Source organism: Borostomias antarcticus, assembly GCF_949987555.1.
Source record: "Borostomias antarcticus genome assembly, chromosome: 18".
Taxonomy (NCBI): Eukaryota; Metazoa; Chordata; class Actinopteri; order Stomiiformes; family Stomiidae; genus Borostomias; species Borostomias antarcticus.
The window spans coordinates 8754425-8775055 of record NC_140251.1 but is presented as its reverse complement, the minus strand read 5'-3'; the positions used below and the strand labels follow the sequence as shown (position 1 = coordinate 8775055).

The 20631-nt window shown below is 43.8% G+C and overlaps 1 protein-coding gene across 2 annotated transcripts; it reads right to left on the bottom strand.

Annotated features, from left to right (window-relative positions):
- Window positions 1–1128: 1128 nt before the first annotated feature.
- cib2 (calcium and integrin binding family member 2) lies at window positions 1129–14892 on the bottom strand (the record flags this gene model as incomplete). Of its 2 annotated transcripts, XM_084453245.1 has the most annotated exons (6): window positions 1129–1150; window positions 2408–2603; window positions 2709–2856; window positions 4741–4852; window positions 12427–12461; window positions 14842–14892. In XM_084453245.1, 6 exons carry the CDS (start codon window positions 14890–14892, stop codon window positions 1129–1131), a joined length of 564 nt encoding a protein of 187 aa, XP_084309371.1. The 2 variants fall into 2 exon arrangements, with proteins under 2 accessions (XP_084309371.1, XP_084309372.1); XM_084453246.1 differs by lacking the exons at window positions 4741–4852; window positions 12427–12461.
- Between the last annotated feature and the right edge of the window lie 5739 nt (window positions 14893–20631).

Genomic DNA, 20631 nt, shown 5'->3' with positions numbered 1-20631 from the left:
ACTACATGCAAAGCAGAGTTCATTCACTCAACAACACGCAGAAAATGTGTTTATTCAAAGTTAAGCCAAATGCCCTAATTCACATCAAATACTGGAAAAAATGTTTATTCAAGATACAGTTGATACTGATACTCATCGTGAAGACAGGAAAGGTCTATCAGAGCACAGTATAAAGAGGTGAGGTGAATGGCCTGGGTTAAAAGGATGCAGTAGAAATGACAGAGCCCTTCATTACACTGGAGAATAGTAAGATATGATTGTCGTCATGCTCCAGTTCCTTAAGCAATAACACAAACCTAAAATGACCAAAGCAACTCATCTCCGAGAAAAACACAATGACATTCATGCTTTTTGATGAGGAGATATTGCATAGCTCATATAAAAAAAAACGCTGACTGGGTGACCTTGATGCAAGTGCTGTGCTTTCATTCCACTCTGTGTCCTCTAGCCTTCCATTAATGCACAGCGGGCAGGTTTCATTTCAAGTCTGTCTCTAGCATCTGACAGTGGAGGCAGGGGCGTTTCCATCATGGGAGGTGGGGCTAATGTGCAGCAGACTCTCCTAAGATGAAGAAAATAATGAGCGGGTGGATCTTTTGCAGTTTAAAAATCTGCTGATCACTTCAAGAAGGTAGGGGGGGGGGTACAGTATCCAAAGTGTCCAATGGCGTTGTCCAGCTCCTCTCTCTCTTTAAAAAAAAATCAATCAATCAATCAATCAAAGCTTTATTTGTATAGCGCATTTCATACCCAGAGGCAACACAATGCGCTTAAAATTTTAAAAAGCCTTCACTTCATCAGTGGATGTGATGTCATCCAATTGAGGTTGACTTGTTCCTTGACCCGTCGATTAAAACATGAAACAAGCTGTGCTTCATTAGAGAGAGATCAACAAAAGTGTCCATAAAAAGAGATCCAGGAGTATCCTCGGAACCACGCCTGTCATTCCCTAGTCCAGCAGTCATCACTGCAGACAGAGAGAGAGATCCTAAGGATTTCTTGTGACGTATCGGAGACAGGCACTGTGCTGCGCTCAGGTTGTGGTCGAGGTGTGGTCAGAATGCTGTCATCTGGAGTCCAGAATCTCCAGCGTGATACCGACCTCTCTAAGTCCTCCATGGAGCCCTCTCAGATCCGAATATGAAAGGTACTGCAATCACAGGAGAGAGAGTTAGACTTTGATAACCATGCTTCCTTCAGTGCTGTGTGTATCATATCAGTCTAGTCTATGTTCCTGTAAACACTATTGACTCAGCGGTGGCTTTTGTGTGAACATACATCATGATTTCACCAACACTGGGGCTGCACAGTGGCCAGAGCAGCCAGTCTGAATGCTAATGAGACTATGGTGGTGCTACAGAGGACGGGAGAGCGCCACTAAAATGATGGACAGCAGCCTGAGAGCTGGACTAGTGACAAGGGAAACACCTCCCCCTCGTCCATTAGAGCAGCAGCAGGGATGAAGGCAGAAGACCAAGCTCTACCAGCTAGTTTTCCATAGAAGTGAAAGAAAGTCTCTCACCACTTGAAGGAAATTATAGAAGACAATACGCTTTACTGTCCATGATTGAGCTCTCTTTGGAGATTTTGGAGAGTACAATTATCAATAGGAATGATACTGTGGGACAAGAAATGGTGCTAGGATGTTCAAGGCCTCCGCCCATGAATGCATTTCATGGCTCTGTACAAGCGTGCGAAAAACATGTTTGGCATGGCTGCATTCATTAGGCCTAGAATTTTTCGCTCCTAAGTCTAAGTCCATAAAATGAATGGAGGTGAATGGCCGGCCATGTTTGGGCAGCTGGTGGACTCGCCCCGTGATCCAGACCGGCTCCAAAATGTAATGGATTCTACTGTAAGTTGGCCTATGATACACCCCTCCACCAAGTTTCGTGAAAACCGGTCTGGTAGTTTTTGCGTAATCCTGCTAAAGAACCAAGGAACCACCAACCAACCAACATGCACCACCTGGGATATACAGGTGCATCTCAGAAAATTAGAATATTGTGAAAAAGTCCATTATATTTCGGTAATTTAATTTAAACAGTGAAACTTTAATGTATTCTAGATCCATTAAACAAAGTGAAATATTTCAAGCCTTTCTTGTTTTAATCTTTATGATTGTACAGTATGTTCAGTGTGTTCATTTATACACTCAATACTTGGTGGGGGCTCCTTTTGCACAAATTACTGCATCAACGTGGAGCGTGGCATGGAGGCAATCAGCCTTGAAATATTTCACTACATGTGTAATGAGTCTGTAATATATGAAAGTTTCATTTTTGAATCAAATTATGGAAAATAATGAACTTTCCACAATATTCTAATTTTATGAGTTGCACCTGTAAAGGAGGATATGACATTATCCTCTCGCCCTGCGACGCTGCCTGGACAGAGGTAAATATACCTTAAAAAGTCTGGAGCCCTAGTAATCATGTTCTCAAAGTCTGCGAAGGACAGCTTGTTGTCTCCGTCCAGGTCGGCCTCCTCGATGGTCTTCTCACACACCAGGTTGACCTCCTCAGGGGTCAGCTCCTCCTTCGTCAACTTGTTCAGTGTCTTCTCCAGGTCCTCCTTGCACAGGAAATTATCCACATTATAATCTGCAAGGGACGATAAATCAAGTCAGTCGCCTGTAGTTATTTCTCTGCTTCAGAGCCGTTCGAGGCAATAAAAAAAAAGGGTATTTATCACAGAAGCCTCATTACCGTAAATTTTGAAGGCGTATATGGCCTTCAGCTCTCTGGGGGCCATTTCACTGAGGACCGAGAACATGTCGACAAAGTCGTTGAAGCTGAGGTTCCCCAAGCCATCCTCTGAGAAGGACTCCACAATCCTGCTCCGGAAAGGGTTCTCCTGCAGGACACAGAGAGGGTGTGTGTGGGTTTGCTATATATGCTGCTAGATGTGGGAACAACACCTGAAAGTATATACGTGTGTTTGACGATGAGTCAAACTGCTGAGTGCAGTGTTTAAAAGAGAAAGGCTGACTGTATGATCTCTAGACTGCTTTGCTGGTGCCCCTCCCTCCCTCTAGTAGACTCACCAAAAAGCTGCTGGAGGTTTTATATCCCAGGCAATCAGCTGACTCAACACAGCCTGTTAAAGACCACAGCCTAGAGAGTGGGTCAACACTAGAAACCCAGCCTGACTCATACGCCTCTGAGCGAGTGGGCAGAACACCACTCGAAGCTCATTCTGATCCAAAGTGCTGAGCCCAATACTGTTTTTTTTGCTTCTCTCTGGATATGTACAGTAGGGGTGGGACCTACTGTATGCCCCCCCCCCCCATTGCTCTCTGTAAAGCTCATTGTGTTTCCTCTGTGTATGAAATGCTCTATACAAATAAAGTTTGATTTCATTTGAAAGTCGCAGGCACGCACAACAGGATTCTGACCAGAGGAAGACGGACAAAACAGCACAACAAGGAACCGCAACTCAAGTCATCTACATAATTGGCCACCTGGAGCTAAAGGCCATGTCCTGTTTTGGGACAGAAGCAGGTTAAAAAGGTGCCGATACCTCAGTTTGCAGTGAATCACCCCAGCCTGCTCAAGAAAGCTAATTAATGCAGATGCCTGGTTGGGGGGCGGGGGGGGATTTATGGTTATGAAGCCTGTGAGGACGTTGGGATACTGTGTGCTGTCAAGCCCTCATCAATCCTGGCCTGAGTGGTCTCCATCTTCCTCACTCCCTCACACAACCACCTTTTACAGGCCTTGTAGGGGACAGCTTTACAGGTTAGCCAATTATGTCCCAGCACAGGCACATTATGAGACCCTGTGCAGAAGCCATAACCCTTGGGGTAGGACCCCCCTGCTGCCCCTCCCATGACAGATGGCTAGGTGATCACATCTCATTTATCACATCTCTTTAGGTGATCACATCTCATTTATCAGGAAACAGTGAGGTAAATGGTAAATACAGCAGAATGCTAATAGAGGAGGAACACTTTTTATGTTCTGTTGCTGTGAACGGCAATCTTGACCTGACATCATTCATGCAGTGGGATGCAACCCTGGAATACACAATAGATTCGGTGCTCAAGCCATATGGTTGACTGCTCTTCAATTAATACATGAAAAATACAAGTAGTAAGAACCACAAATAGGCCCTCTTCCTCCAGTAAGTACTGCACGGTCTTAAAAGATGAAGTGTTTGCCTCTACAAATTTCATGGAGAGATGAGTATTAAAAGCTATATTTCATGGCACATTTAACTTTCAAATTAACTTTCACAAGCTAACAACAAAAAGTAGTGCAGTCAGTGTATATACAGTGAGTTTGCAGTGTAATGTGTATGTGTGTGTGTGTATGTGTACAGTATATGGTGTGTGCAGTGTAATACAGTATGTGAGTTCGGTGCATCCTATACAGATATTAGGACATGTGAACTGGAGGCTACAGTTCAAATGTTCCATGTACAGTATTGTCTATTTGGCTTGGGGTATCTGACTGTTACATCATTGGAGCAACACTGTAGTTTCTTATTTTTGATTAGGGAGACTGGGCAGTTTCTTATACTGTAGCAAGAGACCCGCTTACAGCAAGAGCATGAGTGCCTACAGGACAACTGACTATACGTCAACTCCATTCCACCTGAAAGTTGGAATTAAATCTTTGATGGTCTTTGACTTGTCAATAATATACTCAGCAAATGTACAGTATTTTAAATTGTATGAGTGAGCAATGGTGTGAAATGTAACAGAAACCACATGTTAAAATATAAAAAGAGTTTTACATTTAACTCCGGCATGTTGACTATGAGCGCTAGCGGCAGCTTCACGTCCGGGTCGTTGGTGTAGTCCATGGGTACTAGATGTGGGGCCAGTTCATGGTATCTGCCATGCAACCTAGGGGGAAAAAAAGAGAACACTCCATCATATTACTGTATGTATGTATCTGGTCATTCCAGTAGAAGAGAACACTCCATCATGTACATGTACATATGTATCTGGTCATTCCAGTGGTTGACTGCCGGTCAGAAAAGTATTAATTAATATAAATAATGTACAAGATACTAAATGACATAAAACGCAACGTATGAGATGTATAATCAGATCCCGTCTGTGTTGGGAATGTTAGCTTGGAGATAGGCAGGTGGAGAGGATCCAAACCAGGATATCTTTACAGTATATCGGAAAGTATTACTACTGTGTAATATGACCTGTTGACCTCAGACAACAATGACTGCTATCGTCCACTTGCTCCTCCTTATCTCTCCATGCAGTGAGCTGTAATCCCCGTAGCGCCCTGCCGCTAACCTGCCTTAAACAGGGGACGCGGAGTCCTCAGGCAGCACACAGGCTGGCGATAACCAGTTGACTTATGAGCCGCACACATTCAAACGTCTTCATGGAATGAGAAACACAATTGGAAAGACTTCAGATTTCAGAGTGTTAATCCTAATTGTGGAATGTCTTCGCAAGCACACAATACGTCATTACGCAAGATGGAAGTACCATGAGAAACAAACTTGTCCTGTGTGCGGTCATCATAAAACAGACATGGCCAGAGATATTTATGAAACAGAGGTAGAAACTAGAGGAGTGCCCGGCGGTTACTGTGCGCTTTCATTTCATTTCATTTCATTTCATGACTCTTCCTGCCTCCAGGGGAAGCTGGCGCTGTTCCAGGAAGAGGGGAAGGATGACTCATTCTGATGGTGGCAACTACAGGACCCATGTCTTCTTGTCAGTTGTGGAACCATTATTGTCAGCACCATTGAACACACCTTCCCACACACATCGATAGCAGGCTGCTATATTATGGAGTCAAATTAGGGACAAAAAAAGGACCTCGTGTCCTCTGACCCCTGCTAAAACCTATCTCGGTGTCTTAGTTGCCATAGGCAAGGCAAGGCAAGGCAAGTTTATTTATATAGCACATTTCAGCCACAGGGCAATTCAAGGTGCTTTACATGAGACATTAAAAGCATTAAAACAAAAAGCAAGACATTATAGACATTTAAAACAAAAGGCAGGACAAGTTAAAAGCATTAAAACAGTTTCTACAATCAGGTACTTCAAAGAAGGGAAAGAATCCAAAAATATGCTCAGATCAGAAGAGTCAACATGAAGTAAAAATAGTCATTCTCAGGATAGAATAGAATAAGAGGACATTTGTTTAGAAAAGAAAGAAAAGCAAATCGTCCCTTTTTTAGTAACGGTAAGACATTAACAGCCCACTGCAAATACTGTGACTCCAGCTGTGACTGTTCACTAACGCACACATGTGACTGATTACTAACGCACACACGTGACCGACTCATTCATTGCTAGTTTCCCCGGTTGCCCTCTAGTCTCTCAACTTCAAGTAAACTGACTGACTGAGTGCACGTCTAACCAGGAAGTCTAACCAGGAAGTCTAACCAGGAAGTCTAACCAGGATGTCTAACCAGGAAGTCTAACCAGGATGTCTAACCAGGAAGTCTAACCAGGAAGTCTAACCAGGAAGTCTAACCAGGAAGTCTAACCAGGAAGCCTAACCAGGAAGTCTAACCAGGACGTCTAACCAGGACGTCTAACCAGGACGTCTAACCAGGACGTCTAACCAGGAAGTCCAACCAGGAAGTCTAACCAGGAAGTCTAACCAGGACGTCTAACCAGGACGTCTAACCAGGACGTCTAACCAGGACGTCCAACCAGGAAGTCTAACCAGGAAGTCTAACCAGGACGTCTAACCAGGACGTCTAACCAGGACGTCTAACCAGGAAGTCCAACCAGGAAGTCTAACCAGGAAGTCTAACCAGGACGTCTAACCAGGACGTCTAACCAGGACGTCTAACCAGGAAGTCTAACAAAAAGCAAGTCATTATAGACATTTAAACAAAAAGCAGGACAAATAGAATACAGGAATAAAAGTTACAGTGCAGCATAGCAACTAATCAGGTTGCTGGCTTGGTGCGTTACACTGTCGCCTCACAGCAAGAAGGTCCTGGGTTCGATTCCCGCACCATCGCATGTTCTCCCCGTGCTCACTCGGGTTCCCTCCACATAGAACACCAATATAAAAAGCATGCAGAAGAACAGATGCTCCTCAGTCCTGTTGCTGACCAGCACTTGGACTTGGTCCCCGGGCGCCATGAACGATGGCTGCCCACTGCTCCTGGCTGTCCCTGGAGGAGGACAGCTTAGCTGGGAGAAATGCAGAGGACAAATTCCACCGGCGACCGCTGAATAAAACGCATGTGTTTGTGTGTTGTGTGCTCCGTCACCGCTCACTCACACGTGTGCGTGCGTTGGTGTGTAATTGCCGTGTGGCGAATAAACGACCTTCGAGGTCCAGTAATTATTATAAAAAAAAGTATTATTATTATGTCACTGTGATCCATCCATAAGGACACTAGTCGTTGAGGGGGACCCAGCTAAGGTGGGTCCAATAAACCTGTCAAAATGATGAGGTGTCATTGAGCCCCTGTCAAACACAGGAGAGTTATAGATCTACTTATGACCTCCTATTTGCTGACTGGCTCTGATTTTCACAAAGGAAACACAGTGCCGCTGTGATGCCCTTTGCGTTGACCTCGAGGGGTCTGGAATCGTCTGCATAAACTACCAAGAAATATCAAACCATTTGTTATTTGCCAAAAAAGAAGACAGATAGAAAAGCCCACAGGAATGGTTGATACTCTATGTCAAACCATCGACAGTAATCACTGATGAACCCTTTTCTTCAACCTTGTATAATAGTCTCAGGCTGTAGTGCAGCCTGGTGCAGCCAGGGCAGGAGCTGAGAGTGTTTTATGAAGGTCATAAAGTCCAGCACTCCATTAAGGTCGGTGGTGATGGTCCATTTTGTTTCCAGTGCACTGCTGGCCTTGTTATCAAAGCCAATCTCAATGTCATTGAAGAGGAACTATTCAGCCACATGAGTCTGAGAGCGAGCTATTTGTTACATACGGTAAGAGTGCATGAGGAGGGCATTGAGTGATTGCTATAAGCTTCATGAAAACGTAAAACTGCATGTTATTACCTTTTCATATGACTACAGTATGTATAAATCATAGGCTACTGTATGATATTACCCCAAATATATGTCAATCGAGAGCTGGGGCTTTAATTAAACTTAAAAGTTTAATATGTTATATGTGGATTAAAATAAAAAAAAATAAAAAAAACAATACATCCATAGGGCTTTGCGAAGGCTGAAGAGTAAAAGTATTGCTTTTCCATAAAAAATGATATTTGTCTGAAATTATTACATTATGAATTTTGATGGCCCGACAATGTGTGTGCGACTATAAAATACGCGATACAAATCTCAAAAGCTCAGTGACTGAAGAAGGGGCAAAACTCTAATAAATATCGGGCCAGCCTTTGCTCGTTGGACAGAGTTTATGGAGTTTCATGGGATGAAGTCACATGGTGACATGGATACTTTTCTACTAGACCGGTAAGCTAGCTAACTAGCTATCGTTAGCTCACGTTAGCTTGCTAACTTAGCTAGCTAACGTTATCTTTCTTGGAATCTGCATATCCAGACCTAACGTTATCTCCACACTACAGCATCTAACGTAACTTATTACATGGCACTCTGACAGAGGTGGGACAAAGTCATTGATTTGCAAGTCCCAAGTAAGTCTCCAGTCGTTGTCCTCAAGTGCCAAGTCAAGACAGGCAAGTCCCGAGTCAAGTCACAAGTCAACACTGGGAAGTCAAGTCCCAAGTCCTAAACTTTCAAGTCCTTTCGAGTCCATTTAAAGAGATGATACATGGTCCTCTCGGAGTGAAGATCTTATCACAGTATGACTGAAACAGTGCATTCTCTGGCAACCAATACGTTTTGTTGTTGCAGTTCTTATCTTTAGACACTAGATGGGGGAAATAATCCACATATAACATATTATACCTTTAAGTATTATAATCTCTTTAACCCTATCTTTACATGTTCTCTCTGGGTTTGGCTAGTGCTCTGAATGCAGCTACATACGCTGGCTATACTCTGGCCATACTACCCAGCTATGGTTCTCATATGGGAAGAAAGCCCTGAAACTAGAGATGCACCGATATGAATATTTTGGTCGATACCGATAACAGATATTAACATTGCTGCTATGGGTGATAACCAATATTTACCAATGTCGATATGTTCTGTATAAAACCAAGTTTCACACACAGTCTCTATTTCCAAAACATTTGGAAAAGCCGATAAATCATAGATTTACCTCATTGTTTCCTCTCAACAACTACACACACAACAGCAGCTAGACGGAAAATAATTATCGGCTGTTCACATCGGCCCTGTTTTGCACATCGGACCGATACCGATATATTAAAAAATGACTAACATTGGCCGATACCAATATGATTGCCGATCTATTGCACATCCATAACTGCAACTAATACCTAATGTAAGTACTGTATACAAGCAAACAACAGCCTGTTGAAGCTAAACACCAGGCTAATAACAGATCTGCAAATAAGCTACAGTATATGAATACTGTATATTAAAAATAGTCTGTAAAATGATCTGGTCAGAGGTTGATACAGTTTACACCTTAAATTTCCAGCCAGTGACTCAGATGAGGGGAAGCACAGCACAGGTCAGCAAATCAGAGAGGGCAGGATGGCCGACCCATAATCAGGTAATTTGACTGTAACTCAATCATCTGCTCGATTCTCCTCTCATCTACTTTTTAATTTCTTAAAGTATTCATTCAATCTTCAAACAAAAGCGATTAACAGCGGATCCTGAAACCTGAGAGCGATCTGTGCATCCGGTTGGAAAAGAAAGCCAGCAATTTGTTTCATTTATGTGTCTCTCGCTAGTGCATCAATGGGGATGGATAGATGGACAACAGCCTGGTGCAGAAAAATCATAAAAGGTCCTCATTGCTGATGTAGCCTCTTCACCATGCAGGTGTACCAATTACACATGTATCCCTATTGCTCAGTTAGAATTTCATGCTGTGGAGGATGGTCATTCTTGGGTTTCAGTTAAGTAGTGTCAGGATGACAGATCTTCTGGGAGGGGTTGGGAATGTGATCCTGTCCCAGGTGACAGACACTGAGAGCAACCGTGAGGTCAGAAGGTGACCTGATCAACTCACCAACCTGGGGGAGATACCCTGCTAGAACCTTCCAGATCATGTGCACCACAACACATATGCAGGAACATACAGTAGACACTCATACGCGTAAAGATATTGGTTCTACTGTTTACTAATTTACGTTTAGAGCTAGGCCTACAGTACTGGCCTCTAATGTACCAGGGGTTGCTATGGCAGCAGAATGACTGATCCCAGACAGTGGGCGTGTGAGCATGTGCTGCTGTCACTTCACAGCTATGGTGACCTTCACATCTGTGGTGACCTTCGCGGTGACCTTCACAGCTGTGGTGACCTTCGCGGTGACCTTTACAGCTGTGGTGACCTTCGCGGTGACCTTCACAGCTGTACAGTAGGCTCATCATCCCGAAGATGAGGGGGAAACACACAGGCGACGAAGGCTCCCAAGCATGCCTTGACGTCCGACGCCCCACGGCCTGACCCGGCCACACCGAGAGCCACAGAGGGGGGCAAACACGCTGGAGGAGTCCCTGCTGGAGCTCCACTCTCCAGCCACTGGAGCCCAGTGCTCCCTTTGCACCCAAGAGGAGCACCACAGAGAGCGCCAGGTCCGACCTCCACGGCCCTCCACCACCAGGCTTTACTGATGTTCCACGGCTATAACTAATGGCTGCCTTGTTTAAGTCGAGAGCCCATAAAATATAGTGAAATCAATAACTATGGCAGAGCCTATTTGTATTTACAGGAGGGAAGAGGGGCAACCCTCAAGGTCGATAATGGGTTGTACAACATAACTGCAGAGAGGAAGACATCAGCTTACTATATACACCTATCAATTCCCAAATACCACATCCTCTTTACAAAGATGCTATGTGAATGATGTTATAGGATTTTTTTAAAAGTATTATTAATTCAGATTTGATGGTGTTAATACTTCATGTTGCTATGTTCCAGACATGTTGGTATTATTTTGGTGCTATTGCCTTTTGAACATGTTATAGTTCATGATGTCACTGAAAAATGATTTAATAAAATAATCTTTATTGTTTCGACCGCTTGACTGAATGCTGATGACGTCTGAAAAACCTTGCTACATTTTATGACCAATAATGCTGTTAGAGACTGCTCATGCACTTATTAGATAAACCCAACCTCATAAAATGTATGATTGCACTCTATTAGTATTGTTAAAATATGTATCTAGAAACATGTACATTAGCAGCAGCACCAGTTAATATACCAAGGTGACTCTAATTGTGTTGGTAAATGATGAGTTCTCATCCGTTACAAGTTCACTCCCAGTTATAGAGTATGTCATTATCACATTTGATCTGTTTTTAATTTCCAGTTCAATCAAAACAAATCATACATCTTTGTACTGGTACAGATAGTGTTCTACCTTACCCTGTCCTGTAAGGATGAGGTAAAGGTCGAAATCTAATATGCAAAGTAAAGTAAAATGGCCCTAATGATACATCAATACATGAAATAATTGATTTAATGTAACACATTCTGTTTTGATATAGATTATTTTGCAATTGAAAAGTAGTTGTGTTCACTAACCTGACAATATAACAACCATGACCTCAGGAACGTAAGACAAGTGAAATGTTGAGGAACACCAATATATCAGGTCGATTCTCGGAGGGCGTCCCCATAGTATACCAACCCTTGGCAGTACAGCTGACTTACAGGGTCTAGTTTTAGTTCTGTATTCCGTAGTTCATGCAGATCAATTAGAATGAGTTTGAGGTGTCAGGAATATCGGCTAAGACTGGCCGCTTCCTCTAACAGGAGCCACAACTTGGGAAGCTCTGCCAGAGGCTGCTGGGATGTTTTGTATTTTCCCAAAGACACAGTCCCTCGTAACGGAGGCAATGTCATGTTGGTGGTAACAGGCAATTACACGCTTTGCTGCCTGCTGTCGGACCACTCCAGGGGGAGATTCTGATAGAGCCATGTGAGAAAAATGAAGCCCTTGCAGAAAGAATGGGGCAATAAATTGTTTCTCCCTAGAATGTAATCTCTCTGTTAACCTACATATGCATTCATTTCCAAAATCTCCTCAGGCCCAGAACCAACAGCGCTGGAGCCTTATGTCGCGACTGCCCTCTAAACAGGAAGCTGGTCGCTGGACCAACAACCTGATCAATGGGAGAGCCTGTCCAATACATTTTAGATATAAATTAAATTGGCAGTTCACCAGGTTGATTATAAAGACTGATAGTCGTTAGTGAAACTGGGGGTGACAGTTATTATCTGCTGGCTTGGTAGACTCATAATACTCATGGATCATGTACTGTACAGTATATCCAAGATACTGTAAATGAGATCTGCAAACAAGAATAGGATAGGAAACATGTGCCAAATACTTGAGACATTCCTCTGGTACGGTATGTCTGACAGGGGTTCACTTACCTAAGGATTTCTTTGCGTGTGAAGAAAGTGCAGTCCTGTGTGTGAAAGAGAACAGAACGTTAGGATAGGCCTATGATAACACCCACTCAGATTTCAGTTATACTGGTAAACACTATCAACTTAAAACTCTCATGTTGTTACTCTCGTGTCTCACGTGACATGTTAGGAAAGGTCTCAACAAGGTCAGCGACTTGGATTTCTCCACAGCGATGATGCTGTGTCTGAGTGTTGCGACTCGCCACAGTGACACGTGAGCCATGGAAACATGAGGAGCCGTGATCATGGTGTCATGTACGGTTGTCCACCACACCACTGCACAAACGGCCTGCTTGCTGTGGACACTCCACAGCTCCACATACTGTTTCATGTCCGTGTAGTACAACGCCTGAGCTCTCCGCCCTCCCTGTGAGGAGGTGCCAGGCCCCGGAGACAGCTTTATTACCACACGATTTACCTCCCCTCCTCCACCTTGTCGCTCTGGCACGCCCGCTTATGCTAAACCAACACAGGAGCATCTACTTAGGCCAATGGAGCAGCTTTAAGATTTATGGGCATTAGCATATGAGTACTGTTAATTGCTCATTAATTTGAAATATTAGGACATTATGATTATATCCGTGATGTAAAGCCAAAACTACTAAGGTAAGAGTTATTGGTGGATCCAGTGCATTGAAATATTTTACTACCACTCTTTATTAAAATCCTCATGTTAGCTTAAACAAATAGGCTGCAATGAGGGGAAACTGAAGATGATTCAGTCTAACCAAAGCCAGTTTGGTTCCAAGTGCTGTGTTCTGTGTACCATACAGACCCATCTCTGGTTCAAGGTAAGCAGCAAACTGCAAGGACCCGCCAAAAAGTCAAGCTCCATTGGTCGTGGACTTGATGCCTTTAGATTACAGTTTAATCATAACTAAGTGCTCATTGTAAACTCTAGACAAAGGAGATGTGCTGTCTGGAGTCCCTGAGATATTCAGTACCACATAACCTGATACTTCTTAACAAGGATTAGTGCAGTCAGTGTGGCTCAAACTGTGTGTTATATCAGCAAGTGAAATTCTAATTAAAATACCCATTATACATACATCATTTTCATCAAGTATGGCGCTGAGACAGCAATCTGAATAATTCAAAAGGCAAAAAAAACAAAAGGGTAAGAGAAGAGGGCTGAAATGCTGAGACTTGTTCAGACCAATGGGCGTAACAAGAGAACCTCTTGAGGATTAAGCTATCTCCTGAGGATACATTTCCAAGGCATGCTATCACACCGGCTGGGCATCAATTATTAACTGGCACCTAGTCGCATATGGCGAACCTTTGCAGAATAAGATGGCACAGCACAAGAGGGACTACTGTTCCATAGCACAAACACAAGAGCTTTCCAGAATCTCACACAAAAACGACAAGATCCTATACAAACAATATGCACTGAAAACCATCTGGAGTTGTCAGCTGTCGAGTTAAAGTGCAAATATCAACCAGAGTGTACAGTATAAAGCTTGAGCTTACATTTACCATCCTTTGTGATGGTATAAATGACTTTTAGATTATCTCCTCATGGCCAGAGAATAGCGGTCAACTAAAAACAGCAGGCATCAAGCAGTTGCATGCATTCTCTGAGCAATCAGTCTCAGTAGTATTGCCTGTCACCCTTTACCACAAAAACATGTTTGCAAGCAAAGACTCTCTTGAGAAGCAAACACCCATTAAAAAGTAACTTGAGGGATCCCAGTAGTAGGCTATAACCATAACCATCAGAAATCTAGTGCAATAGAAACTGTAGCCTACCCTTCTGCTATTATTGTGGGCCTGTGTCTATATCTGGTCAAATGCTTATGAGATTCAATAACTAACCAAGCAATTACTAATTTTAATCCATTATTAAGAAAGGATTATTATAAAAACAAACGGACAATTCGAACTGTGAAAATTACATGTGCCTATTGACGCAAATCCTACCTGCCGAATAGTATAGCCTACTGTGAGAGAACCCACTTTTCAGCCGCGCGACTGAAATCTACAGTGGCCATTGTCATAATTCTACCATTTCCCCCACATTAATCCTACCGCAATACCAGTCGGACACAAATACTATCATAATCATAGATCACAAATGCAATCATAATCATACAATGTGAAATGCAGATATTTAAGTCTTGATCTCTTAGAAAAAATCTCAGCGTTAGAGCCTACAGTAGGCTAGGCTACTTCAATTTGCTGGTCACAATATTTAAATATATTTGAAATATAGCAAATCTACTGAAAACATTTAAATTCAACAGAAATACTTTTAAAGAGGCTATCATGTGAGCCAGTTGAAGGTTTCACACACATTGCAGCAACCTAAATTGAACATTGATTTGAATACAATAGTCAACAACTGAAAAGAAATATTGCATGTCGCAGGTTTCTTACCTGGTAAGCATCGAGCTGTTCATCAGTAAATATCGTTTGCTTATTACCCATCTTAGCCGAGTGACTTTCCTCTTGTACAGATTCATCACATTGGAAGTTCGATGCCTTTTCTCAATTCTAGGCATTTAGGGCATCTATACGACTTGCGTGGTCAGACAGGAAAAGGACTCCGCATAGCCGACAATTGACTTGCAAGTCTTCTAACAGATTATGTGTTCACGGGTGATATTCTCCATAAATACTTAAAAACTACTAGCTTATATGCAAAAAGACAAAATACCACGTTAAATTGTCTGGAAAGCCAGTGGAAGTACAATGTCCAAAGCGTAGTTGAAGATGCTGACTGCCGAGGTATTAGAAATTTCAGCACCGGCTGCTGTCCACTGGGAGATAGTTCTGCCTCCAGCAACTAGTGTGTAATAGCCTACTGCCAGCAGGGGGCGACCGTCTCACATGCAGGCAAGATGCCCTCAAAACAAGCGTCATTGAACAGGCTTACATAGGCTACTCATGAGGCTACTGTAGCAGCCTAGGCTCTGTATGGATGCCCCTCACTTTCAAGAACAATCGTGAGCCTGTTAAACTTCAAGTCTAATCAAGCCCTAATACATCGAAAACAAAGTAGCCTACAGTGTAATAAGATAAATATGGATCGAATGCTGAGGACTGCTGAAACGTTGTCATAATCATCTGTGTTAAGCAATGGAGGAGTGCATAAGCACTGGTATCGGTTCACTTGGTACGCATGTGTGTCTAAAATATCGCAGGCCAAAGAGCAAACTGGTACTCGGTATGGAGCTATGGCACTCGGTAATCAACTATGTGTCCTAAGATCCTAAAAACCCAGTCTGGATTGTTTTGATTTCTTCTTGTTCTACCTGGGGCCTCATTTATCATTGAGGTACGCCTTTTTTACGCCCTCTTTCCTCCCCACAGCGCGATCTATCAACCAAAAAGGGCGTATATTTAGTCGCCTTTTTACACGCTCTTCTACGACACCTCTCGACTCGGCGTACCGATTTAGACGGGTTTTTACACCCTTTTTGAACACAGGGGGAACTGGCGACGCCGGTGGTGCGTCAGTGAATTACAATGTTTGATGGAGAGAGGATGAGCGAGAGTTTATAAACGCACAATCATGTAGGCTAATAGCCCAATTCAGCACAAACATGTATCTCAATGCAAGACCGTGTCCTCTAACCGGCTCATTAATGGCCCGATATGAATTTGTTCCCCAAACTTAACCTATGCGGTGTCCCAAACCTTTCTGCGCAATGTCCTCACACACCTAATGCAGGTACTCCATCAAACGGCAATAATCGACCAATTAGATTGTCATTAATATGTGATCATTTGCACCTGTTTGCTGTTATAAATGACAGTCCTCCTGTGCGTAATGCGAGGCAAAATGAATCCGGCTATGATTGGACTGCTCCTCATAGCGAACGCACGCGATGGCGACGGCGATGGTGGGAGGAGGAGGATTAGGAGGGAGCGGTTGTTCCGCGACCAACACGATCTGCTGGCCCATGATGATGACTGGCTAATAAGCCGATTTAGACTGCTGAACTGGGTCCAGCATTGGAACGGAGCACCTGGCGCACCCACGCAATATCCGTGCCAACACAGGTAGACCTACGGACCACATACAAAATAGAATAATGAGGCCAAGGCAGCACTCCAAAAATGAATGAAGAATGTGCTGTTAATTTGGACATAATGAGTGATGTAAGTCTACTTGTTCTGGCACAGGTACTGACCACGTTGGGTTTCCTGGCAACCGGGACATACCAGCGGGAACTAGCCGACAGGTGTGTAATGTGTATGATAACTTCACTTAACATTAACTTGCTCATCCTTGTGACTGACGCCCCTGCTGGGTATGATCTAATCCTGCTAAATATTTCCCCCATAGGTCTGGGATATCTCAGCCGTCACTGAGCGCCATCATGTCTGCAGTCTAGGATGGCCTCATCATGATGCACAATAGGTACATCAGGTTCCCTTACTCTGTGGAGGAGCAGGCCGACACCAAAAGTCGATTTGCAGCAATGGACGGTCTCCCCAATGTGATTGGAGCCATTGACTGCACCCACATATTGATAAGGGCACCATCCACCAATGAATACGTCTATGTGAATCGGAAAAATGTGCACACCATAAATGCCCAAGTCATATGTGACGCCGACATGCTCATCACGGTTGTGGCCAGAGAACACAGTGATGCACCAGCAATCGAGTTTCAGCTGCTGCACAAGCCTGATGTCCTGCCCCCCAGAGAAGGTCTTCTTGTGCAAGCCCCACCTGGACTGGATATGGCCAGACAGACGTATCTCTTTGACAAGATCAGAGAGTTCTGTTCTGATGAGGGACGAGACGTCACATGTCCCCCGCCAAACTCCACAGCAGCTCAGAACAAGACTGTCCGCTTGTAGATTCACTGCAGATCATCAGGACGGACAGCACTGCAGGAGAAAGGCCACAGCCTTTTCCTGTTTGTATACTGAAGCGTTGCTTGTTCAGTGCACAGACTTGCGCACACTTGCACAGACTGCATTGTTAGAATATTGAATACTGAGCTGAGTACTGTTGTTATTACCTTGAGTATTGAGCTGGGGACTGTTATTACTTTGTTGTACACATGATCACAATGAACACTATGCACTTTGTCTATACAACTGTACACTTTAACACTTAGACTGTTGCCTTTTTTTGTAAACTTTACTACTTATGCTTGTACTTTATATCATGTATGTGACAATAAAGAACGTTAAATTTATCTTATATTGTGTTGTGAATGCAGTTGAGAACAAGATTAATACTGACTCAAAAGAGTGTGGGATCATCAGTGAGAGAGCACCCCACTTGGCAGCCACTCTCAGGTAATACCCCAACTTGACAGCCACTCTGACAGATAATGACAGATCGTCCAGTGGGGGAGTGGCTAAGTTTGATTTGGCAGTACTAGCATTCAAATAAGCATATCTTCTTCAACTATGTTCAGATTTCAATGTATGAGACCTCATTTGAAAGCTTACAAACTGCACTTTCATAATCTGTAAAAAACTGTTGCCTAGTTGAGGACCAAATTACCAGCGGCTGTCACATATGAATGCTATCTCTGCATTGTGTCAACATGGCTGAACACAACAACAGCTGAGTGCTCATAACGAGGCGTTGTTAGTAAAACGGACAGACATTCACTCAACCACACTTTGTGAGTGTGTGTGTGGAACTATGTTTCAGCAAATTCACAAGAATGTTGAAAAATGGGCTGCATTATAAATGTTTTCTTTACGTATTTATTAATATGATTGAATAATATAAAGTATAATCAAATAACATAAAGTACATTTGATGATAGATAATACATTCCTAATGAGTTTGACTGATCCTGGTTGATATGGATGAATAGAACACTGAATGAAGGCCCATTATGATGTCAGCAGAAAAACCTCATAGTCACTGGAAAATAAGAGGTTCTAGAACACCCAAAACATTCTGAGAAGATACAACATTATCAAAGACAAAACCTTCAGAGAGACATCACATCTATTTCATGATTGACACGCGACCATCATTAAGATGAAACCCGTCAGTGTTTGGGATCAAGTTTATTGCCCTGGTAAGAACTTTTAAGATATGATTGATATGAAGATGAAAATTAGAATAGTCATTTGAAAAAAATATTTTAGGGTAACATACAGGTTTGTTCAAGGCTTAGCAAAGAAATGGTTTTGGTATGAAAAGGGTTTGGATTGGTCTGGAGAGAGGATGTTAGCTTAGTGGACAGTTCATGTAAAAAACCTAGCCTAACACTTCTAAACATGTCAGTTCTGTGTATGGTTCGTGTTAAAAACTCTTCTTCTGAACTTCTAAGTTGAGTTAGCAGTTTATTCTCAATAACTGCACTTCTAAACGTCTTTGTTCCCACAGCTGGAGACTCTTCTCAGCACTTTTCTCAGCTCCCTGCTCCAGGGTCCAATAGAAGACAAGGGGAGGCGTTTGTGGCGCAGAAGACTCAGCTGGGATCCAGCCGCACAATGGCCTCCAACTTCCTTCCACCACAGCCTGCCACTGCTAGCTGCCCTCAACAACAGCAAAGGCAAAGCATCTCCACCTGCCCCAAGCCTAGCACTTCTATCTGCCCTCCACAGCAGACTGGCTGCTCCAGCTATCCCAGGTCGAGCAACTCTAGCTTCCCTTGGCCTGACATGTCCATCTGCCCGCCACACCACCCTCCACAATCTGCTAGGACCTACACCTACCCAAAGCCTAGCACCACTATCCACCCTGGTCCTAGCACCACTATCCACCCTGGGTCTAGACCATCTGTCTGTGGCACATATGCTAGCACCTACATCCACCCTGGTCCTAGTGCCTCTGGATACAACTCTGGTCCTAGTGCTTCTAGATACAACCCTGGTCCCAGCGCCTCTGGATACAACCCTGGTCCCAGCGCCTCTGGATACAACCCTGGTCCTAGCGCTTCTAGATACAACCCTGGTCCTAGCGCTTCTGGATACAAAACTGGTCCTAGGACCTCTGGATATTACCCTGGTCCTAGCGCCTCTGGATACAACCCTTGTCCTAGCACCTCTGGATACAACCCTGGTCCTAGCGCCTCTGGATACAACCCTGGTCCTAGGGCTTCTGGATATTACCCTGGTCCTAGCGCCTCTGGATACAACCCTGGTCCTAGTGCTTCTGGATACAAAACTGGTCCTAGCACCCCTGGATACAACCCTGGTCCTAGCACCACTATCTACCCTGGTCCTAGCGCCTCTGGATACAAAACTGGTCCTAGCGCCTCTGGATATTACCCTGGTCCTAGCGCTTCTGGATACAACCCTGGTCCTAGCGCCTCTGGATACAACCCTGGTCATAGCGCCACTATCTACCCCGGTGCTAGCGCCTGTATTTGCCCTCCACGGCAGGCTGATCCTAGCACCCATAGCTACTACCCCAATGATGTGGAGATGGAGAGCATCTCCCCTCCGGACAGCCTGATGATCATCGATCTTGTTCATGAGGATGAAGTGGAGGACATGGAAGTGGACGACGACAGCACCTACACCATCTCTGGCTCCAGCACCGGCTTCAGTTTCAAGGCCCCGACCTACACCGTCTCTGCTCTGATCCAGAACCAGTCTGTCCTCAGCAACAGAAAGAGGAGCTGGGAGGAAACGGTGGACCCCCGCAACAGAGCCGAGGTGGATCCCATCCCCAAGAAGAGGAGGAAGACCAGCAGGGCCAGCCGTCCTCACAGGCGCTGGAGAGCACGATGAGTCGCCACACCAGGCTCCGCCTCTCCCTCTCAGAGGCGCAGGGACTTGTAGTACTAGTATGCGCCTACAAAAACGTTGGCACTAGCACAGTGTCATAAGACCATACTTCATTAAAAAAGAGCGCTGTTCCATATTCTGTCCGTCCATAATGGCCACACTAAAGTAGACCACATAAACATACAACATATTTATTTGTATTGATCCAGCGGAAAATGACAAATCAGTCTGTTTTTTGTTTTCTTATATCTCTTTGTTTTATTATAACTCTTATGACTTTTGTTTCTGTCTTATTTCTCCTGTTTTCCTTGTATTCTTCCCATAAATACCAATAAAAAATTGCTAAAAAAATATACAGATGCAATGATGCAATGGTGTGCAAGCTTTGTTTGTACCTTGAAGAGTAGAATAATATGAATGTGATATTAGAGTAATGTGATAATATAGCCTACTGTATGCTACAATACGCTAGCCTACAATGCAAGACTGCAGCCTATAATACAAT